Source organism: Entelurus aequoreus, linkage group LG06 (genome assembly GCF_033978785.1).
Source record: "Entelurus aequoreus isolate RoL-2023_Sb linkage group LG06, RoL_Eaeq_v1.1, whole genome shotgun sequence".
In the NCBI taxonomy this organism is placed as follows: domain Eukaryota; kingdom Metazoa; phylum Chordata; class Actinopteri; order Syngnathiformes; family Syngnathidae; genus Entelurus; species Entelurus aequoreus.
The window spans coordinates 12,592,408-12,617,729 of NC_084736.1; the positions used below are offsets into that span (position 1 = coordinate 12,592,408).

Below are 25,322 nucleotides of genomic sequence, written 5' to 3' on the forward strand. Positions count from 1 at the left end.
CCGTTTGCAATGTTCTATATTGTCAATGAAACATATAACATTTTGGTGTTGTTTACTTGAGTCATGTTGCAGTCTACATGTATCTCTTATGTGAGACTGCCATCTACTGGTCACACTTATCATTTCACCATCTACCAAATAAAATAGCTTCGAGGTCTGTAAACACAACCCAATTTATTGCGTACATTAGGCGCTAGGGATGATACTCGAAACCGGTTTTCCCGGTTGTTCGATAAGAAAAGAACCGAGTCCTCGGACTCGAATGCTTTTTTGAGAACCGGTACCCGTTATCGAGACCACTATAGTAAAGAAAAAGAGTTGGTTCTTTATTCGAATCCCTGGGACCAATCCCGTCCCGACCAGAAATGCCCCGTGAGACATCACAAGAAATTACGTCATGTAGCTCAGTCATTAGGCGCAGATAGGGAAAGCAGGAAAAACAATGTACCGGAAAAAGCGCTCCAAGGTGTAATAAAGTTCAAAACAAAAGGTATAATCCAATGAATAACTTTACTGAGAGATTTGAGCAGGGTACAAACACATGACGAACACTTTTACGACCAACCGGAAACATAGCAACCAGGCTAGCAACGCACCTCCTTTACGGCAGCTGTCGCAACGTTCTTAAAGCAACCGCAGCACATACATATATATACAACACATCTCCCTTTTTTAACTTTTGTTTTTCTTTCCTTGTAAACAAAACAGAACCACACTGTGTATGTGTTGTCTGTCTAATTATAAATAATGCAGACGAGGCGTGTTGGCTGAGTTCTTGACGTTTACTTTCAAAGCGTGCTCATAACCTCATTCTTAGCTGCCGGGTGGTGACATGCAACAACACTTTTCGGGGCTACCGCGCATGCTCGTCACTCCCGTTGCATGCTGGGTAGTGTAGTTGTTATTTTCCCTAGCTCATAACATCACACCTTTCCCCCTATAAAGAAAGATTTTAACTAAATAAAGTGTATTTCTTTTTTTAGCTTTAACTTTTCATTTTTTAGCATTGTAACCACATTTGCAAACAACTTTTCTCTTCATAGAATTTTCTTTCAATAAAGAAATAAAGTGCAAAAATGTCAAAGCATCATAAAAAACAGTTATGTCAAATAGCAGCAGAAGTGCACTTTTTGAAGAGCTGTATTATTTTCAGTTTTGTGCCCAAGGGACTGATTTTATTTAACACTATATTATTATTTATACACCTATAGTGATCACAGACACAGGTGGTTTTTGTGTTACTGTATATATTTGTTTTTCTTAAAAATCCCACTTAATATACTTTGGGTAACAACAGTCAATATTTATTTATTTTTTTAATTTTTTTTAGGGGGGTAACAGTCAATATTTATTTATTTATTAGATTTAATTTTTTTCTTATATAATAAAAGTGAGCTTTTGTTAAACCAAATATTGTGTGTTTTTTTCCATATACAACAACCTATCTGGACTCGATAAGAGAATCGATAAGGAATCGGTTCGATAAGAGGATTCGATAATAGGCTCGAACTCGATAATTTCTTATCAAACATCATCCCTATTAGGCGTACCGTCGAGTTTTGAGAATATGAAAGGATTCTAAGTGCGCCTTATAGTCCGAAAAATACGGTAAATGCGACCGAATATAGCTTCACCTTTATCGTTAGTTTTTAAGCCAAAATGCGTCCGTTCTCCCTTTTCTGTCTACACACTGTGTTTGCTTGAAAGTACTCTGTGATTGTGCGCTGCCGAACATGCTCCTCCGCTCGTAAAACCACCAATATCACGACGCGCCGTCATGCCTGTAAAAAAATAAATAAATATGGCAAACTGGTACTTTTCAAACAGAGTATAGTATCGTTTTGGATTCATTAGTACCGCCATACTATACTAGTACCGGTATAACGTACAACCCTAACAGGAACCTTTCATTCCAGGAATTTACAATTCCTGAACTTTTGGTGGAAAAAGGCCTAAAAAGTGGTATCAAACCATGCCTAATATTTGGCAGGTATAAAACTACGCATTCCGTTTCTTTCTATCTGATTCTTTGCACTTAGAGAAACAACACATTTACATTCCTGGTCCACCGACATGCCTGCTGTTCTTTTTCGGGCAGGGCGACAGCGAGGCCTTCATGGTGGCTCGCAAGTGGGGGCTGGGAGATGATATCAGCTGTCGGACCCCGTCTGGTCCTTGCAGCTGTGTACCCCACTTTCACAATGAGTGATATCGGACGTCGGGGCCCCATGAGAGCTCGGCACGGAGCGTACGTTGAGCGAGCCAGACCCGCTGGTGCTTAAAATAAGCAACCCTCGATGCGAAGGGCTGATTAATTGTGACGCCCACACATGATCCCCAAATAAAGCTGCAACAACTGAGCACACAATTCAGTTGGGAAGCCATTCAAGGAGGGCTGCTGTGAGTCACGGAAAATCCACAAGAACCAGACAGAGGCCTCGCTGTTCCACAAAACCCACCCAGTCAAGTTATATTACATTTAACATAGTATGTCATATTTCATATTCCCCGGCTAGGGGGAGGTCTGTGGTTTTTTGGGATCTAAAGAGTGGGGAAGCCCTTCCACTCTGTCCGAGGTGGAAAACGTAACATTCGCGCTCACGTCTAGGTGAGAACTGTTTGATGCTGTCATTCATGTTGACAGACGGTAGAGTAAGGAGCACTTTGTCCTGCTACAAGTCACCGCAGTGTTTCCACAGGTGGTCGACTTATATAAGTGTTTTTGGAATAGTTGTCTCATCATAATGTGACATTCCGTTTACTATTAAAGTCTACTAAACTAAATGCATGTATTAATACAATTAAATGTCATTAAAATGTCACAAAACAGGCTACGTCTTAGTTCGTGGAGGATAACGTTACTTCCAGTATCTGCACCTTTAACAGATCCTCACCAAAATGAAATGGCCTTTTTTCTTTTGTAGACCTTTTTGTAACCAAACCCATAGCCACGCTTCCTGGTGTTTGACTGAATTTTGTCTCCTAGAATAATGCATTATTTACAAAGAAAGTCCGGAAAATGTTAAATGATTAAAAAAAAATATTATTAGAAATATGATTATTATTAAACAACATTTATAAAATATTCAGTGACGAAACTCCTGGAAACCCATGAATTATCTAAATTTAATGTTGAAAAAAATAAAAATAAATAAATATATATATATATATATATATATATATATATATATATATATATATATATATATATATATATATATATATATATATATATATATATATATATATATATATATATATATATATATTATATTAGGGCTGCAACTAACGATTAATTTGATAATCGATTAATCTGTCGATTATTACTTCGATTAATCAATTAATAATTGGATAAAAGAGACAAACTACATTTCTAACCTTTCCAGTATTTTATTGAAAAAAAACAGTATACTGGCACCATACTTATTTTGATTATTGTTTCTGAGCTGTTTGTACATGTTGCAGTTTATAAATAAAAGGGTTACAAAAAAAAATTCAAATAAATAAATAAATAAAACTTTTTTTTTTTTAAATGCCTGTGCGCATGCGCATAGCATAGATCCAACGAATGGATGACTAAATTAATCGCCAACTATTTTCATAATCGATTTTAATCGATTTAATCGATTGGTTGTTGCAGCCCTATATATATATATATATATATATATATATATATATATATATATATATATATATATATATATATATATATATATATATATATATATATATATATATATATATATATATATAAATATATATGTATATATATATATATATATGTATATATATATATATATATATATATATATATATATATATATATATATATATATATATATATATATATATATATATATATATATAAATATATATGTATATATATATATATATATGTATATATGTATATATATATATATATATATATATATATATATATATATATATATATATATATATATATATATATATATATATATATATATGTATATATATATTCTTAAACCTACATTCACGTGCATTGTTTACTGGAAAATATATTAAAAAATATTATAATAAATAAAATTATTTACTTTATTGACATATTGAATATTTTGTTTTGTATAATCAAACACGGCCTATTTTGCAAACTAAAAAAAAAGAAGAAAAATACGCTTTTACAAGTGCTTTCCTGGGCTATGCTGTAAAAATCTGCAAGTTTTTTGCCAATAAATACACAAACACATGATGGATGGATGGATGGATTATAATACAGTCAGAGTTTTATGGTTTAACACAGGGTCCCCAAAATTTTGGACTCGGGGGGCCGCATTGGGTTAAAAAAAATTTGGCCGGGGTCCGTGCTATTTACATATATATATTCCAAGCACGATGATGTCACGTTATTGATGGGAAAATGCATTTTTAAACAATATGATTTGCTTGAGCGGCAAGGAGACACCGAGAGTAACAAGCGGTAGAAATTGGATCAGAAAGGACAGATTTAAAAAAAATAAAAAATAAAAAATAAATAATAATAAATAAATACAAAAATTACCCCCCCCCAAAAAAAAATTTTTTTTTTCTTAACTTGGGACTTTCGGCGGGCCAGATTTTGGACGCTGGGCCGTAGTTTGGGGACCCCTGCTTTAACATGTTTTAAAATGAGTAAAAAGAAGCAGAACTTATTTAATCCTCTTTGCAATTACTGGTAGTTTGTTCACCTCGTGTGTTTAATATTTACCAGGTTAATAAATACGGAATAAATAGGGTAAAAATGTCAAGTTTATAGATTTTTTGTATTAGAGCGGCAACGTTTAACCGAATTAATCGATTCATTTAATTAGAAAAAGCTTAAATGTATCTTATTATTTATTTGAATTAGAATTTAATGAGGATGAAGATCGCATGAAGTGCCTGGAACTTTAAATAAGCGAACATTGTTTCCGCATGGCCGCTGCAATAAAGCGCACAGGAGAGTGATATTAATGCACACATGTTAAAAGTGAAATTTCAATGTTGATGTGCATTCATGAGAACAACATAATTACTTTTTTATGGCAAGCAGAACAATTGTTTATTTCCACTATTATCCCTAAAGTACGCATTGAGGCTATAAAGTTAGTTTTATCCGATTACGTGATTAATTGGATTAATCAATAGATTACGAAATTATTAAAATAATTGATAGCTGCAGCCTAAATTATTAATAAATTATTTATAAATATTCAGTGAAACTAATCCTGGATACACATACTGAAAAAAGTATATTCTGAAAATATTATTATGAATAATATTAAATGAAAAAAATCCATTATTTACTGGAAAAAATATGTAAAAATATAATAATATATTTTAATTTATTGAAATATTAAAAAAATAATCAAACAGCCTATTTTGCAAAGTAAAAATTAAATAAATCCTGAAGAACAACACATTTTTGTTTTAGAAATATTATTTTGATAAATAATACATGAAAAAAAACCTGCATCCACATGCATTATTTACTGGAAAATGTATTAAAATAATATTCTAAACTCTATTATTTATGATTAATATTTAATAATTATTATTTATCATGTTTTAAAAATCAAACAGCCTATTTTGGAAAGTTAAAAAATAAATAAAAAAATCCTGAAGCACAACACATTTTTTCCAAGTACTTTTTTTGCCCATGCTTTGCCCCTCTGCAAGTTTTAAATACCCAAGCAAATGAAAACAGTCAGAATTTTACAGTATAACGTGTCCGAAAAGGAGTACAAAGAAGAGGAGCTTCTTCAATCCTACCCCTTCTCCATGTCTTGGCAATTACTGGTCATTTGTTTGGTTCCTTTGTTTAACATTTACCATGTTATCAAATAGGGGTTATTACCTCATAGGGGAATAAAAGCATACATATGTCAAGTTTAGTATTATAAAACAATGGTATATGTGATCATATTGATGTACGACCAGGTAGCAAAGTGACCGACTGTGCTCGCTGACATGCAACAGTGAAATGTGGAGCCTGTCAGCCATCTTTCCACCGTCACTCAATTCGAAGACGGCAATATAGTGTGCGAGCGGTGCTGCAAATAAGACGCTCTATAGGACTTGCGTGGGGTTCTGGGTTAAAGGTCCAAGGCGGACTGGACGGGGGGGAAAATCTGAGACGGAGGGTGGGGGAACGGTAGATGCCAGTGGGATGAATCACGATGCTAATTTAGCACCGCTCGTCCGTCTGTTTTTTAAGTCCACAGTTGTTTGCTCTGAAGGGGAGGGCTTATATAACGAGCGTAGTAGCAGTAACAAAGTGGAACTGATTGGTACACGTCGTGGGCGGGGGTAGAAATGTGGCGCTGTGCGATACTCGCCGGCCGCCATCCCCTAGGAGGTCAACAAGTTTGGCACGAAAAACTGTCGAGTGAGACGTGTCTCGAGAGTGGCGCGCAAAGGGTATCAGTTGCAACTGAACACACCCAGATTCCAGTCCGGGCACGCCGACGCAAGACCTCACCGAACGGATTCATCCGCACGATTACATGGATGCTGTGTTGGGACGATTCAAATACAGACAACGATTTACCAGCTCAAGCTTTATTTATAAAGCGCTTTTCATACCTAAAAGAAATGCAACGCAAAGTGTTTTACAAAGTTAAAACAATACCCCGGTGACCCGTATCCCCCATTATCATATACGTACGCATGGACACAGATACCAAACACAAACACACACAACATTCACACATTTGCAACTAAATGGACCAATGATTGCATGGCTGAGTACAGAGGAGACATTTGAGTAAACACTATCACAGGAGCCATCTGCACTAGGAAGTCATCAGACCATGGCCACCAGGACGCTGACACCCCTGAGGCAGATGGCTCATCTGAGGAACGTTGGAAAATAAAAATAATAAAAATAATAAAACTTGTAAAACAGTAAGAACCATGTTTAGAGATAAAGAATAAAATACAAGTAAGACATATGAAGATTAATAGAAAAAAAATAAAATAAAAATAAATATATATATATACACACACATATATATATATATATATATATATATATATATATATATATATATATATATATATATATATATATATATATATATAAAATATATATATATAAAAAAAAAAAATATATATATAAAAATAAAAAAATAAAATATATAAAATATATATATATATATATATATATATATATATATATATATATATATATATATATATATATATATATATATATATATATTAGAGGTGTCCGATAATGGCTTTTTTGCCAATATCCAAAATTCCGATATTGTCCAACTCTTAATTACTGATTCCGATATCAACCGATACCGATGTATACAGTCGTGTATATAAAAGAACACCTCCAGGCAACTACAACCCTAGACTAACACCCTCCCCACACCACATCCCACCTCCCCGGATTGTAATTAATCAAATGTAAATAATCAAATGTATATACCTGTTCTTATGCTTTCTGAGCTCACTATGTTCACTGCTCGCTGTACATATCCTACCAAGTCAGACTTACACTGTTTCAATGTCCATTTCTCAGATTATATAATTGTTGATGACCCCCCCCCTCCACATCCCACACCCCGGATTGTAAATAATGTAAATAATTCAATGTATATACTCTGATGATTAACTTGTGGGACGACTGTATTATGCTGATAGTATCTATTTATACTATGAATTGATTAACATGGACCCCGACTTAAACAAGTTGAAAAACTTATTCGGGTGCTACCATTTAGTGGTCAATTGTACGGAATATGTACTGTACTGTGCAATCTACTAATAAAAGTCTCAATGCATCAATCAAAAAAAAAAACCTCGCCAATGTTGCCAGCTTACATTACTACAAGTTGAATTATCAAGCGCGTTGCCAAAAAACAACAACACCCTAAGGTATGTAGCTATTGTCTGCATAGAGACGGAGCTAAAGTCGGATTAGAATAAACACCCGGAGTTAACGCTGCATTAGCAAGCTGGGCCATAAGGTTCATCAGCAAAAGCAAGGGTAAAGTCGGCAAGCAATGACCACACACACGTTGGTATCGCCCTCATGTGGGGCCTTTAAGACAAGCCAACGTATATTCCGTTGACATTCAGTACCACCGACACCTCCGCGTGCATAACCCTTATCTCATCCTTAGCCCGATCCTGAGTCTAAACTGGCCCCGCTGTAGGACATTAACACACACAAAGAGGAACGTGGTAAAAGTCGAGCAGGAGCCAGCGGAGAGTTGCAGCCGCGCCAATATCTTGCTGGCCTATTGAATTAAAAAACAGCGGCTGTGCGGCAGGAAATAGCACACAACTAGCCACGGGCGGCGTGATAGCGAGCCAGCTCGTTTTGCAGCTGCTCGAAAAACGTGACCGGGTCCTAACAATGGTAACGGTTTCAGTGTTGATTAACACAAATGCTTTCAGTCAGCGTGATCCATGCCTCAAATAACACAACACAGCTCATGTTTCCAGCCAACTTTGGCAGACTAAACTAGCAAAAAGAACAGAGTAGGATTTTGTGGAAAAACATGTGGAAACAGAGTAAGATACTACAATTAGAGATGTCCGATAATGGCTTTTTTGCCGATATCCGATATTCCGATATTGTCCAACTCTTAATTACCGATTCCGATATCAACCGATACCGATATATACAGTCGTGGAATTAACACATTATTGTGCCTAATTTTGTTGTGATGCCCCGCTGGATGCATTAAACAATGTAACAAGGGTTTCCAAAATAAATCAACTCAAGTTATGGAAAAAAGTGCCAACATGGCACTGCCATATTTATTATTGAAGTCACAAAGTGCATTATTTTTTTTAACATACCTCAAAACAGCAGCTTGGAATTTGGGACATGCTCTCGCTGAGAGAGCATGAGGAAGTTGAGGTGGGCGGGGTAGGAGGTAGCGGGGGGTGTATATAGTAGCGCCCCGGAAGAGTTAGTGTTGCAAGGGGTTCTGGGTATTTGTTCTGTTGTGATTATGTTGTGTTACGGTGCGGATGTTCTCCCGAAATGTGTTTGTCATTCTTGTTTGGTGTGGGTTCACAGTGTGGCGCATATCTGTAACAGTGTTAAAGTTGTTTATACTTCCACCCTCAGTGTGACCTGTATGGCTGTTGACCAAGTATGCGTTGCATTCACTTGTGTGTGTGAAAAAACGTAGATGTTATGTGATTGGACCGGCACGCAAAGGCAGCGCCTTTAAGGTTTATTGGCGCTCTGTACTTCTCCCTATGTCCGTGTACACAGCTGCGTTTTAAAAAGTCCTACATTTTACTTTTTGAAACCGATACCGATAATTTCCCATATTACATTTTAAAGCATTTAACGGCCGATAATATCGGCAGTCCGATATTATCTGACATCTCTAACTACAATATTTGTTGGGTTACTGTAAAAAGCTTCACATTGGAATCCAAAATCTCCTTGGCCAAGGACGTAAATAGGGGGGAGGGGCATGTGCCTTGCTCGTTTACAAAAAGCAGTTTTTGTCCCTTGCACTTTTTAATGTCCACTGTATTAAATGAAGACAAGTCAAACACTAGCGTCAGATGGAAAACGGCCATTCAGGCTAAAGCTTGTCCCTTTAGACCGGGGGTATCAAACTAATTTTAGCTCAGGGGCCGCATGAAGGAAAATCTGTGCACACGCGGGCCGGACTATTAAAATCATGGCATTAAAACTAAAAAATAAAGACAACTTCAGATTGTTTTCTTTGTCTTACTTTGGCCAAAAATAGAACAAACACATTCTGAAAATATTACAATAAAAATATTGAAAAAAATACCGGCAGCGGTAAAGTTTAGATCCATGAAGGAAAGAAGAAAGTGAATGAACGTTTATACCTGAATACATTTACATATGCATAAAAATGTGTTTTCCTTTGTATTATTTTAAAAAAAATAATTAGGTAACATTTATGACAACCTTTTTCCAAAACACAATATACAATGTGATATATAACAGGTTAATGCATACATTTATCATTTGTTTTCAAAACGGTTACAAAAAAGTTACCGTGGGACCCCATTTTTATGACTTGATGGGGTCCCTGGGACCCCATTTTGAACATTCCTGATGGAGTATTGGTGCGTGCAAAACAGCAGCAGACAGCTGTGGCCTGTGGGCTGGTTCTAATACTAATCAAACAACATCCCAGGGGCCATAGATAATTCATTCGCGGGCCGGATGTGGCCCGCGGGCCTTGACATTGACACCCCTGCTTTACACCTCCCACAAGCTCGTTGATTGACAGCATGCAGCAGCTGACCAATCAGCAGTCAGGTAGTAGGTAGGTTAAGTACAGGAAGTGGGGGTTTAGATCAAGGGATGCCGTTGTCAGTTTGTAAAGCCCTTTGAGACACTTGTGATTAAGGGCTATATAAATGACAAGTGGGAGAAAATGGATGGATGGATAAGTACAAGTCTTTTGTTCCAGCGGACATACAAGTTAAACACGAAACTTGATCAGTTCTTCTCAAACAGCGGGGCGGGCCCTACTGGGTGGATACCAAGCGCACGTGACCTTGGGTAACTATGCTTTATCAGTATCATGCTTCAAACCTCGCTTCGAAAAGCTGAGCACTACAAATCGTGCTCAGTGTGGCCATTAATCCTGACTTTAAATAGTTTTATTCATTTTTGTTTTGTCGGTTAAAATGTTTTGTATATTGTGCTCCTATGTTAATGTTGCTGATCAATTTGAATTTTTATTTATTTATTGAGTTTATTTAATTTACATTTTTCCAGTAACAAATGGTTCAAGTCGGTCCGCAAATGTTTATATTTTAAAAAAGGTCTTATTTTTGATTAAATGTAACTTAAAATATTTTTTGTTACAGACTAAATACCATGTTAAGTTATTCTTTGTTGTTAGTTTATCTATATTTCTGTGTTTTTAATCGTGCTTTAATGTTAATAAGGTTACAATGTTATGCAGAGGTGTACTTTTAACAATTTTTCATAGTCGCGGCACAGAGTGTGGGGGGGGGGCGAAATGTTTTCTTCTTCCTATCGAGGGGGGTAACAGAAAATAATTGAGAAGCTTGGAAATAAATCATAATGCAATCTTGAAAAAAACAAAATAAAGTTATTCATTTAATGTTAATTTAGTTATTTCATACAGATAAATTATTATTGAACAATTTGTTTTTCATTCATATTACTTTTTATTACATTGACGCCGTAGTTCTTTGCTAAATGACAGTTACCCCAGAAGTCTTTCTGTTTTTTTAGAAGACGATTGTAAAATAATCCAACATGGGGCCAAAGGAAGTTGCGAATGCCAGCACTTTGATGAAGAAGGTGAGAAACACCATTGAATTCAAGACAGAACTCATAGCGACAAAAGATGGCGTCCGTATGTATTTCATTCATCATTTATATGTACCTCACATTGATTTATGCATGTTAAATTACAATTGTTCTCTAAAACTATGCTTTGTGTTCATATTTTTGCATGTCTGGAACAGACTAATTGGATTTACATTTTGTCATGTGGGTAAATTTGTAATTTTTGTCTGACATTTTGGAACAGACGACTAACATAACCCGAGTTACCGCTGTACGTTGCATTTGTTTTCTTAACAAACAAAATGTTAGCAATATTAAAGTGGCCCGGCTTTCAGAAATGGAGACGATGGCACATCAGACACACCTGCTGGCTGTAATTTATTAAGCCCAAATATCTGCGCTTGCATTTCTGACAGATTCCAATACTGTAATCCTCTCCTGCAGCAAAATTCCCAGCCAGGGAACATACAAACCTTTCAGCATACCAAAACCAGATCCTCGGCCTCACTGATCTAAATTCACTCAATGCTTAAATGCACACCCGCTTAACATGCCAATTGATTGTATTGATGTATATGATACATTTGATATGATATATCATGTAACCATCCATCCATCCATCTTCTTCCGCAAATCCGAGGTCGGGTCGCGGGGGCAGCAGCCTAAGCAGGGAAGCCCAGACTTCCCTCTCCCCAGCCACTTCGTCCAGCTCTTCCCGGGGGATCCCGAGGCGTTCCCAGGCCAGCCGGGAGACATAGTCTTCCCAACGTGTCCTGGGTCTTCCCCGTGGCCTCCTACCGGTCGGACGTGCCCTAAACACCTCCCTAGGGAGGCGTTCGGGTGGCATCCTGACCAGATGCCCGAACCACCTCATCTGGCTCCTCTCGATGTGGAGGAGCAGCGACTTTACTTTGAGCTCCTCCCGGATGACAGAGCTTCTCACCCTATCTCTAAGGGAGAGCCCCGCCACCCGGCGGAGGAAACTCATTTCGGTTGCTTGTACCCGTGATCTTGTCCTTTCGGTCATAACCCAAAGCTCATGACCATAGGTGAGGATGGGAACGTAGATCGACCGGTAAATTGAGAGCTTTGCCTTCCGGCTCAGCTCCTTCTTCACCACAACGGATCGATGTTACATGATGTTGATGTAGAACCTCTTGTGCTAATAACCACGCCCCCGCCCCCAACCACCCCCACCTCCCGATATTGGAGGTCTTAAGGTTGACAAGTATGTCTATTTGGTACATCGTGAAATGATAAGTGTGACCAGTAGATGGCAGTATGACTGCAATATGATGGCAGTCACACATAAGAGATACATGTAGACTACAATATGACTCAAGTTAACTACACCAAAATGTTATATGTTCCATTGAAAATACAGAACATTACACGCGGTGATCAAAAATCTATCAAAATGTTTTAGTACGACTTTAGTAAGCTATGAAGCCGCACCGCTTGATGGATTGTACTGTGCTTCAACATATGAGTATTATTATGGTGTGTGTATAAGGTAAGACATATTATATGCCGTTTTGTTTTTCGCAATATTATGCAAAAGCATCTTTTCTTACCTTCTGGTACCTGCTGATCTGTATTTGGGATCTGCATAAGTCCTGAAAATTTGCGCGCGTCTGTCATTGTAGTCCGTGGCAGTCGATAAACTTATTCTTTTTCTCTATCTTCTTGTTATGGGACATTAATCCTACGCTGTTGCCATTTCTAACATAAAGTAGTGTAAAGTTCTTACTTACCGTAATTTCCGGACTATAAGCCGCTACTTTTTCCCCTCGTTCTGGTCCCTGCGGCTTATACAAGGGTGCGGCTTATTTACGGCCTGTTCTTCTCCGACACAGACGAAGAGGATTTCGGTGGTTTTAGTACGCAGGAGGAAGACGATGACACAATGATTAAAGACTGACTTTTCATATACCGGTAGGCTGGTTATTTTGATAACGTACAGGCGAGCACTTTGTATTACTTTGCACCGTTGTATTATTTGTACTCTGCACGAATGCTGTTCGCCATGTCAAAGATGTGAAAGTTTGATTGAATGATTAAAAGATTTATTGTTAATAAATGGGGCGCTTTGCGTTCCCAAACAGTCATCTCTGTCCCGACAATCCCCTCCGTGGTAGCAGGAACCCCTATATACTACGCTAATTACACATCAAAACCCTGCGGCTTATAGTCGGGTGCGGCTTATATATGGAGCAATCTGTATTTTCCCCTAAATTTAGCTGGTGCGGCTTATAGTCAGGTGCGGCTTATAGTCCGGAAATTACGGTCTATCTGTCAGTAAACATGCCATAAAAGTGCTAAAACATACCGGTGTAGTGAGTTTACATTATTCACCCAAGGAACTTTAGTTATTAGAGAGTTCCGGTCGGACGGTTTTTCACGGGACACATTTCCAGCGTTGTTGTTGCACTAGTGAGTCACGGATGAGGAGATGCTGCTCCGTTATTGATTTAAGTAAAGTCTGAATGTCATTAAAATAGTTAGCTTCTTCAACTCCCGTCCTTGCACGCTACACCGCTACAACAAAGATGACGGAGAAAAGACCCTGTCGAAGGTGAGCCACGTAAATACCGTATTTTCCGCACCATAAGCCGCACCTAAAAACCACAATTTTTGTCAAAAGCAGACAGTGCGGCTAATAATCCGGAGCGGCTTTTGTACGGATTAATATTCGTTTTCATAAAGTTTAGGTCTCGCAACTACGGTAAACAGCCGCCATCTTTTTCCCCGTAGAAGAGGAAGCGCTTCTTCTTCTACTGTAAGCCAAGGTGAGCATCCGCCCCCGTAGAAAAGGAAGCGCGCGAAAAATACGATTCATTTCTTTTGTGTGTTACTGTAAAGACGACCACAAAATGGCTCCTACAAAGAGACACGCGTACAACGCAGAGTTTAAACTCAAGGCGATCAGTCACGCAGAAGAACACGGAAATAGAGCAGCAGCGAGAGAACTGAACATAAATGAATCGATGGTGCGTGGGTGGAGGAAGCAACAAGATGACCTGCGCCAAGTACAGAAGACAAAACTGAGTTTCCGAGGGAACAAAGCAAGATGGCTACAGTTGGAGGACAGACTCGAACAGTGGGTTGTTGAGCAGAGAGCAGCAAGCAGAAGTGTTAGTACCATCACTATTCGAATGAAGGCAACAGCGCTAGCAAGCGAACTTCACTTGGATGATTTTAAAGGTGGTGCTTCTTGGTGTTTTCGGTTCATGAAAAGACGCAATCTCTCCATCTGCACACGGACTACTATTTCACAGCAACTACCAAAAGACTTTCAAGAAAAGCTGGCTACTTTTCGCACGTATTGTAAAAACAAGATAGCTGAAAAAAAGATCCGGCCAGAGCACATCATCAACATGGACGAGGTTCCCCTCACTTTTGATATTCCTGTGAACCGCACCGTGGATAAAACAGGAGCACGTACGGTAAATATTCGCACCACAGGGCATGAGAAGTCGTCTTTCACAGTGGTCCTAGCTTGTCATGCTAATGGACAGAAACTTCCACCCATGGTCATTTTCAAAAGGAAGACATTGCCAAAAGAGAACTTTCCAGCCGGCATTATCATAAAGGCTAACTCGAAGGGATGGATGGATGAGGAAAAGATGAGCGAGTGGTTGAAAGAAGTGTATGTGAAGAGACCGGGTGGCTTTTTTCACACAGCTCCATCCTTGTTGATTTACGACTCCATGCGTGCCCACATAACTGATGGTGTAAAAAAACAAGTGAAACACACTAATTCAACACTCGCCGTCATTCCGGGTGGATTAACCAAAGAACTCCAACCACTGGATATTGGTGTAAACAGGGCATTTAAAGCTCGACTGCGAACGGCGTGGGAACGATGGATGACCGAAGGCGAGCACACCTTCACTAAAACAGGGTGACAGCGCCGGACAACATACGCCAACATCTGCCAGTGGATTGTAAATGCCTGGGCGGATATATCGGTCTCAACTGTGGTCCGAGCGTTCCGGAAGGCAGGAATCACGGAACTGCTGGACAACAACAGCGACACTGACTCTGATGACTTCGACGAGACGGAGCCAGCCATTTTGGATGCCGTGTTCGCCCAACTTTTTAATTTAGACACCGAAGAAGAAGAATTCGAGGGATTTATGGATGAAGAATAACTTCAGAAAGTGAGCTTGAAATGTTTATTTTGTGTGTTGTGTGACATTATCGTTCGAGCAACGTTGAGTTATTGATGTTGCTATTGCTCTGCACTGTACTATTTTGAGTGTTACTATTTTTGTGATTGCACATTTGCACGTTACTTGATTGCACATTACATTTTGGGAGTGAACAGAGTTGTTAGAACGCTGGTTTTTAATATATTAAAGTTTGACTGACCTCCATCTGACTGTTTTTTTGACATTCCCTTTAGCGCAGCGTAGGTGCGGCTAATAGCCCCGGTGCGGCTAATGGGTAAACAAAGTTTTGAAATATGCCGTTCATTGAAGGTGCGGCTAATAACACGGGGCGCCTTATGGTGCGGAAAATACGGTAAGACCGCCCACAAAACGGCGCATCCTGAAGAGACTGTCAGAAAGCGGCTTGAAGATGATCTGTAAAACATCATCTATGCAACATTTTGACCAAAGAACCACCATTACATGTTATCTAGACCATAAGGAAGGGTTTTACGTTTAGAAAAAAAAAATCAGAATATGACTCCTTTAATGCGCCCCATAATCCGGTGTGCCTTTTGTATGAAAATAGACCTGACTTGACCCGCTCATCGGCAGTGCGCCTTATAATCCGATGCGCCCTATGATCCGGAAAATACGGTATATTGTGATACAGAATTGAGGCCCCTCCCTAATGCCAATGTGGTGACGTAGAGCAAGGTGCAAAATGCACTGCGCATAGTGACAGGCTGAAGAATGAAATGCGTTGTTGAATTAAGTCACAAGCTTGGGGGCGTGCAGTCAGATTTAGAATAAGGTTAAGAGTCACACTTAGCGTTTTGTTCTCGTGGGTCTGAGATAAAACAAGCACGGTTGCTGCAAGCTAAACCTTCGGCAGCCGGACGTGAGAACGTCTCCTGCTAAAAACAGAGCGGCGCAGGGCGAGTGTCATGTTCACAACGGGAGCTCCGTCGCTCAGCAGCTCCGCCATCACCCTCTCACGCACATCCACTCACATTGCGGCCTTGCTTTTATGACTTTTGTTTCCAAAATTAATCCGACACATGTGACAGGTCCAAATAACCGCACGCTAACTACATCTTCATCTGAGGCGTTGCCAACTATGCTCTGCGGTAGACGGGGGTAGGTTCTATCTCCACCCATCCCCTCCCATGCCTGTGTTTAGAAGTATAATATTTTTATTGACACCTTCTGTATTTATAGCGTTTTACTGCGTAATCCTACTGGAAGTCCTGTGGAACGGGAGGAGCCTCAAGAAGCCTTCACATGACACCAAATAACATTGTGGGCAGCTGTGCAGATCTTATATTTAATACAGAGTGGCATTTTAACTATGAAATTAATGCACATGAATGAACGTGGTCAAGTGAGATAACAATGTACGTACGGTAATACTACTAAAAAGATTTGTTCGTTTTCTAGCGTAAAAAACAACTTTGTATGAAGTCAATTTCCACATTATTTCACTCGGTTTAGTCAGTTTGAACGTTTCACACTGGCTTTTTGAAAAATGTGCCCCATGAATTCTGCCGAGCAACAGGTGCCCCCCAGGAAAAAAATAGTATACTGTACTTATTTTTGTCAACTGCAGCATATTTGGACAAGGGTGAGACATGAGCGGATGCTTGGTTGTGGTTTTATTTCATTTCGAACACGCATACAGTTACACTATTGGTACATCACATATTTACAGTCTCTCATTACCTACTCAGTGGCCTAGTGGTTAGAGTGTCCGCCCTGAGATCGGTAGATCGTGAGTTCAAACCCCGGCCGAGTCATACCAAAGACTATAAAAATGGGACCCATTACCTCCCTGCTTGGCACTCAGCATTAAGGGTTGGAATTAGGGGTTAAATCACCAAAAATGATTCCCGGGCGCGGCACCGCTGCTGCCCACTGCTCCCCTCACCTACCAGGGGGTGAACAAGGGGATGGGTCAAATGCAGAGGACGAATTTCACCACACCTAGTGTGTGTGTGACAATCATTGGTACTTTAACTTTAATGTTTAAAGGAAGAAACAACACCTACTTAATTATACTATTTGTTTCCTTCCATAGCAATTTATCTTCATTTTTTCAGGAGTGTGTACATGTGTTTGTGTACGTGAGTGTGTGTTTATTCATGTTTACCTATTTTTTGTTTTATTATCATAAAGTGCTAACTTTTAAGCTAACTTTAAGTTTTTTTCCTCTAATTAAACAGCCATACACCTTACAGCAGGGGTCCCCAAACTTTTTGACTCGGGGGCCGCATTGAGTTAAAACAATTTGCCCGGGGGCCGGGCTGTACTGTGTGTGTGTATATATATATATATATATATATATATATATATATATATATATATATATATATATATATATATATATATATATACACTACCGTTCAAAAGTTTGGGGTCACATTGAAATGTCCTTATTTTTGAAGGAAAAGCACTGTACTTTTCAATGAAGATAACTTTAAACTAGTCTTAACTTTAAAGAAATACACTCTATATATTGCTAATGTGGTAAATGACTATTCTAGCTGCAAATGTCTGGTTTTTGGTGCAATATCTACATAGGTGTATAGAGGCCCATTTCCAGCAACTATCACTCCAGTGTTCTAATGGTACAATGTGTTTGCTCATTGGCTCAGAAGGCTAATTGATGATTAGAAAACCCTTGTGCAATCATGTTCACACACCTGAAAACAGTTTAACTCGTTACAGAAGCTACAAAACTGACCTTCCTTTGAGCAGATTGAGTTTCTGGAGCATCACATTTGTGGGGTCAATTAAATGCTCAAAATGGCCAGAAAAAGAGAACTTTTATCTGAAACTCGAAAGTCTATTCTTGTCCTTAGAAATGAAGGCTATTCCACAAAATTGTTTGGGTGACCACAAACTTTTGAACGGTAGTGTATATTAGATATATATAGCGCACTTTCCGCGCGCGCGATGATGTCAAGTTATCAATAAGAAAATGCATTTTTAGACAATATGATTTGCCTGAGCAGCTAGGAGACACCGCGGTACAAAGTGGATAAGAAAAGACAGAATTTTTTTATTTTTTATACTTGGGACTTCCCACGGGCCTGATTTTGGACGCTGGCGGGCCGGATCCGGCCCCCGGGCCGTAGTTTGGGGACCCCTGCCTTACAGTCATATAACTTGGTATGTGACACATGCTAATCGTTAGCATGTTTATATTTATGTTAGCATGCTAACATAAACGTCAATACAGCGCAGAGCTTTGTGAGCCAATTTTGCAACCGTTTACACTACAGATAGCTCAAGATGGCAGCGGCTGCAGAGGCTCGTGGTAGTAATGGAGCTTTTTTGGCAAATAAGTCTAAGTCGACAGTCATTTAACCTGGTATGGGACACCTGTTAACTGTTAGCATGCTAACTTTAGCATGCTAACATTAAAGTGCTAACTGTTTTAGCTAATTTTACACTTTTTTCTCTAATTCCCCAGCACCTTTTTTTGCATAAGACTATATCTCATACATGAACACTATTTGTATCTATATGGACAAAAAGTGCAGTTACGTCTTATGGCCAACAAGTGCCACCTTGCAAAATTTGTTTAAATTTTTTTGCATCTCTAATGTCAATAAAGCACAATTTTTACATTTATTTTATTTATTTATGTTTTAGTTTTTTTTCTGCCATATTACTTTGTTTATATTACTTGTGTTGCTTTAATGTGCACATTCAAGTTCTACTTGAGGTCCATGAAACAGTGTTTTGATCTACAATAATATTTCTTCTACAAATCATTTTGGATGTGTTGTTTGTGGGTTTTTTTTTAAATAAAAAGTTGGTTAAAAGATTTTAGTTTCAGTACTTTTTGAAAATGTTTATTTAATTTAAAAGTACCGTGATAATAATGATAACCGTCACAGTAACCATGATTTTTATTTCTTGGTTGTTTTAATTTCTTGTTTTATCCTTTTTATTTATTTATCACATTTCAGTATTTTAGGTGATATATTCCGCACTTCTTTGAAGGTATATTTTACTACTGCATTTTATTCATCCTTCCGTGTTACGATGTAAATGTGACACTATGTGCCCCTTTTCCTATGTCTGTACAGCACTTTGGCCAACTGGGGTTGTTTTTAAATGTGCTATAAAAATAAATAAACTGAACTGAACTGAACTGATAGGAAATGTTTATACAGTGACATCCCTAGTATTTACTTTAAGTCCTTTGTAACTTTACAAATGTGGTTTATACTGTATAGAGGCGGAACAATTTTGGACCCAGGATTGATCCCTGGGGTACGCCCCAAGATAGATTCAGAGTTGTAGCTTCATGTATTGCTTCCTGTTGGTTCTTGTTGTTGTTCTTTGTTGGTTCTTAGCTTATTGCCCAGTTCAAGACCAACCCTCTGATGCCAGACATCTCATAGGAATTAAACATGTATGGTGTCAAAACATTTCAAATTCGGGATGTTCCGATCAGGGTTTTATGCTGCCAATCTTCCATGAGTGAAATCGTTCTATTGCGATCAAAATAGTTTTGGTGAGTGCTATTGACAGTTTAACAATATAGGCACAATATTTTAACTAGTTCCTTATTTATTACATAAGAATGTTTGGTTAAAACAAAGTCAATAGAACACCATACCTAAACAAAAGTCAAAACTACTATCTACTATCTTTTAAATCCTTTGTTTTGTATCCGCTCAAATTCCTCTTTGGTCCAGGGAATTCTTACCTGAATTTGTAGACATGAAAATAGTAATCTAGACTTCGAAATTTCTTGTGTCGTTTGAAGCTAGTTTAGCGATTAACATGTCTAATCCAGGCCTGCTCTGACTGTGTGAATAAACTTAAAGTACTAAAAAATTTAGTTTATTTTCCGCAATAGAGGTGATTATATTAACTAAGCAGTTGAGTGACCAAAAATGAAGTATCAGTCAGAGGTGATCGACTTGGAAAGGCATTAATTGGGGCAGTTTTCGTACTTTTTTCCACAAAAAAACCATGGTTGATCGATCGGCAGATCCCTAATAGAAACCGCTATCAGTGTGCAAAAAGACAAGTCTTGTTCCGTGCGCTGAGTTAAACTGTTACCTCGGTTCGACGGTAACAGGTTTCATTGGATTGGCGTCCAAAGTGAGCAATCAAAAAGGAGGGGAGTGGCTGGGCCGTGTATTCAGTGTCTGCCTCCAGGGTGCCAAAAGGGTAAAACCCAGAGAGTGACCTTTTTGCTTGGTGATTATGGTTTTCATGTGCGCAACTTTGATGCAATAAACATATCCGTCTGGTCTTTCTCTAAACTGGCGTACATCCGTTGTAGGATCATGTGGAAGCTGGAAGCTTTCGATGTCGTACAGTTGCTTTAAGCCCCTTTCAGTCTGCCTGCAAAAAGCCGCCATTTTTCTGTCGCTGCGGTTTGTAAAGAACAGCGACACAGATCCGCTGACTGAGATAACATCCGAACTGTAACAGAGTTGGGACTCCATCAATGTGTAAGGGTATCACTTTCCCCCGCCATGTTTCACAAAGCCTTACAGACAGGGATGAGGGTAAATAGCCGCATTATAATCGTTACATCCGGTATTTATCTGACCCTGTATTTTATACAGAACCTAGTCCGCCTCATACTATGTCGACGCTGGTGGAAAATAAGTTACTTTTTCCAGTTTGTTACTCTAACCGTCCATTTTTAAAAATGACTTTTGGACAATACCGTGCTCACCTGGCTGATTAGGACTTTGAAGTTGCGCCTCTTGAGCAGCTCGCCCTCGTTGCTCTCCAGCTTCTTGATCTGGCCCGCCTGCTTCTCCAGGTTGCTCCGCACTGTCTTGACGTTGACGCTGACCTTGCGGACCTTGTCCAGCATCTTGTTGACAGTGGTGGCCGTCCCCAGGTGGCTCTTGGACAGCTTGGTCAGCTCCCCCTGGATGGCGGACACCGACTTCTCCATGGCCTCCTGTCGAGCCTCCAGCCCGTTCTGTGTCAGCTGGATCTGGTCCACCACCCCGATGATCTTGTCGAGCAGGGACAGGACCATGACGCCGTTCGCCTGGGCTTCGCTCTTTTCTCCGGAGCCGATGGCGAGCACTTCCTCTGCGGGTTTACCGCCGTCCACCGCCGGCTCTGTGGCAGCACCCACGAGGGCGACCTCGTCGTCATCGTAGGAGACCTCTGCCAGAGCGCCGTGCTCCTTCTGGACCGCTGTATCCGCCATGGCTGTCAGCTCCAAAAACAAACTTGCACTCCCTCTGCAGATGAAAATAAACCTTCTGAAAAATGACCAACGAGAGCCTCTTGGATCCCCTCTTGCTTCTCTCACTGTTCCTCGTACCCTTTCACACTAAAACCTCTGTGCTTCTGCTTTGGGATGCCAGCCAGCCAGCCAAGGGGAGTTGGGCCTCTCACAGCTCAGGCACGCCGCTCCATGTGAAACCACCCTGTCAGACTTTTCCTGACTAAACCCTGCCCAGACCCCCCCTGGCTTCCAATTGCTGCCGGGACTCCACCCCATTCTGTCCCCCCCGTCCCGCCACACACACGTGGGGGCTGGGGGGGGGGGGGGGGGGGGCGTTCCAGCAAATGACAAACAGCAACACGATACACTCTGGAGTTTATGCAGCACCACGGTGAACAATTTCACACATGCCCATTGTGATGAAAGTGCCTTCTATGCAGAACCCAGCGGAGGAGCCATATAGCCCCAACGTTGGCACAAGAACAAGGTAAAGGCTGAACACTGACATTTTGTGTCAAAGCCCTTTATATTGCAATATAGCATAGGGTCAAAGGTCACTTTCAAAAGAGGCAGGCAAGTTTAACATTGGATTTGAATGTAAATCAGAGTAACATAATAAATGCATTCAAACATAGGCTATATTTATATTAGTAATAACAATAAGATTCACATCCGAATTGTGATTCTTATTCATTCTGATTCTAAATGGATGCATAATTTTCAGACCGGGCAGCACGGTGGTGGAGAGGTTAGCGCGTCTGCCTCACTATACGAAGGTCCTGGGTTCGATCCTGGCCTCAGGATCTTTCTGTGTGGAGTTTGGATGTTCTCCCCATGACTGCGTGGGTTCCCTCCGGGTACTCCGGCTTCCTCCCACCTCCAAAAAACATGTACCTGGGGATAGGCTGATTGGCAACACTACAACTGTCTATCTGTGTTGGCCCTGTGATGAGGTGGCGACTTGTCCAGGGTTTACACCGCCTTCCGCCCGAATGCAGCTGAGATAGGCTCCAGCACCCCCGCTACCCCGAATGGGACAAGTGGTAGAAAATGGATGGATGGATGGACGTTTTCAGACCATTTACATGCAACTAGAAGGAGCATTGGTCCGCGTACCTTCCGTTCATTCTATTTCCAATTTTGAAACGCAAATCAAAAAACAATTTTTTTATTTTAACTTTATATGGCAGATTTGAAAACACACACAAAAGGGTCGATTTTCCTTTTAAAAAATTGCCATAAAAAAATAAAAATAAAAATACATAAAAGGAAAAAGCACAAAATCCAATTTTATGGCAATATTTGAATGAAAATCAACCCTTTTTTGTTTGTTTTAAAATCTTCCATAAATAACAAAAATCTAAAAACAGCCCTATCTTTGTTTTTTGACTTGCGTTTCAGAACTGAAAATAGAATGAACGGAAGGTACTGTTCATGCTCAGTATATTCAGCTTCAAAAAGTTAGGCTGTGATTTCTCGGTTGCCCAAAAACAGTCGTCCTTGTTGTCTGTTACCAATTCTGCCATGATTACAACCTACTCGCGTTTGTTGCCGGAAGTGCGCTGCTATAGACTTAAATTTAGACAAACTTTAAAGGCCTACTGAAATGAATTTTTTTTAATTTAAACGGGGATAGCAGATCCATTCAATGTGTCATACTTGATCATTTCGCGATATTGACATATTTTTGCTGAAAGGATTTAGTAGAGAACAACGACGATAAAGTTCGCAACTTTTGGTCTCTGATAAAAAAAGCCTTGCCCCTACCGGAAGTAGCGTGACGTCACCGGAGGAAGGGCTGCTCACATTTTCCTATTGTTTTCAATGCAGCGAGAGAGATTCGGACCGAGAAAGCGACGATTACCCCATTAATTTGAGCGAGGATGAAAGATTTGTGGATGAGGAACGTGAAAGTGAAGGACTAGCGTGCAGTGCAGGACGTATCTTTTTTCGCTCTGACCGTAACTTAGGTACAAGGGTTCATTGGATTCCACACTCTCTCCTTTTTCTATTGTGGATCACAGATTTGTATTTTAAACCACCTCGGATACTATATCCTCTTGAAAATGAGAGTCGAGAACGCGAAATGGACATTCACAGTGACTTTTATCTCCACGACAATACATTGGTGAAGCACTTTAGCTACTGAGCTAACGTGATAGCATCGGGCTTAACTGCATATAGAAACAAAACAAATAAGCCCCTGACTGGAAGGATAGACAGAAGATCAACAATACTACCAAACTCCGGACATGTAACTACACGGTTAATGCTTTCCAGCTTGGCGAAGCTTAGCAATGCTGTTGCTAACGACGCCATTGAAGCTAACTTAGCTACGGAACCTCAACAGAGCTATGCTAAAAACTTTAGCTCTGCACCTACGCCAGCTCTCATCTGCTCATCACGACCCGTGCTCACCTGTGTTCCAGTGATCGACGGTATGACGAAGGACTTCACCCGATCACCGATGCGGTCGGCGGCCCGGAGACGGAGGAAGTTAAGGTGAGGTCGGCGGCTAGCGCGTCTGCTATCCATCTCAAAGTCCTCCTGGTTGTTTTGCTGTAGTCCGCCGCTAATACACAGATCCCACCTACAACTTTCTTCTTTGCAGTCTCCATTGTTCATTAAACAAATTGCAAAAGATTCACCAACACAGATGTCCAGAATACTGTGGAATTTTGAGATGAAAACAGAGCTTTTTATATTGGATTCAATGGGCTCCGAATACTTCCGCTTCAACTGTTGACGTCACGCGCAAACGTCATCATATCGAAACGTTTTCAACCGGAAGTTTGCCGGGAAATTTAAAATTGCACTTTATAAGTTAACCCGGCCGCATTGGCATGTGTTGCAATGTTAAGATTTCATCATTGATATATAAACTATCAGACTGCGTGGTCGGTAGTAGTGGGTTTCAGTAGGCCTTTAATGATCCACAAGGGAAATTGTTCCACACAGTAGCTCAGTTACAAATGATGGAAAAGATGGTAAGGACAATGCAGGTATAAAATAGAAACAATGCGAATGGAAACAAAAATAAATGCGCTCAGGAAAGAAGTTCGGTTATTGCTCAAAATGACCAAAATACGACAAATATTGAACGTAGATATATTACTAATTGTTATGAATGTGTCAGTTACGACATTATATAGACTTGCGGTGTGTTTATAGAACTTTGATGGAGGGTTTTGAAGAGTTTTTAAAGGGCTTTGAAGGCTACAACAGTGATTCCCATTAGCCACACGTTGCAAGTGTTTTTTATATTCTTTAGAATCCTAAAAAAAAGACATGTGCTCTTGTCTCTCATTAAGGATTGTGAATGATAGGCAAAATTCCTCAAAAATTGCAGTTCCCTTTTAAGCGATTATTTGGTTAGATGGAGCCCGCGACCACTAGTACCATAGTTTACGAATCACTGTTCTTAAGGCTGCAGCTAACGATTATTTTTCTATCGATTAATCTATAGATTATTTTCTTCGATTAATCGGTTAATCTATATATTATTTTTTTCGATTAATCTATACATTATTTTTCCTTTTACCGATTATTTTTTTATTCAAAATGAAGATGAAAAAATAAATGTAGGTCAGTTTTTTCAAAAGGCATGGCTTTTATTTAAAAAAAAAAAGAAGTATGGCCACTCATTCAACATTGACAACAA

At 39.5% G+C, this 25,322-nt stretch overlaps 1 protein-coding gene across 1 annotated transcript in view; it reads right to left on the bottom strand.

Annotated features, from left to right (window-relative positions):
* cavin1a (caveolae associated protein 1a) overlaps nucleotides 1-25,322 on the bottom strand; it is a 42,427-nt gene that overhangs the window by 12,194 nt on the left and 4,911 nt on the right. Inside the window, exon 2 of the mRNA XM_062050003.1 lies at nucleotides 21,149-21,674. Within this exon, the coding sequence (XP_061905987.1) occupies nucleotides 21,149-21,640 (492 nt within the window). The 5' untranslated portion in view covers nucleotides 21,641-21,674. The remainder of the gene's footprint in view (nucleotides 1-21,148; nucleotides 21,675-25,322) is intronic.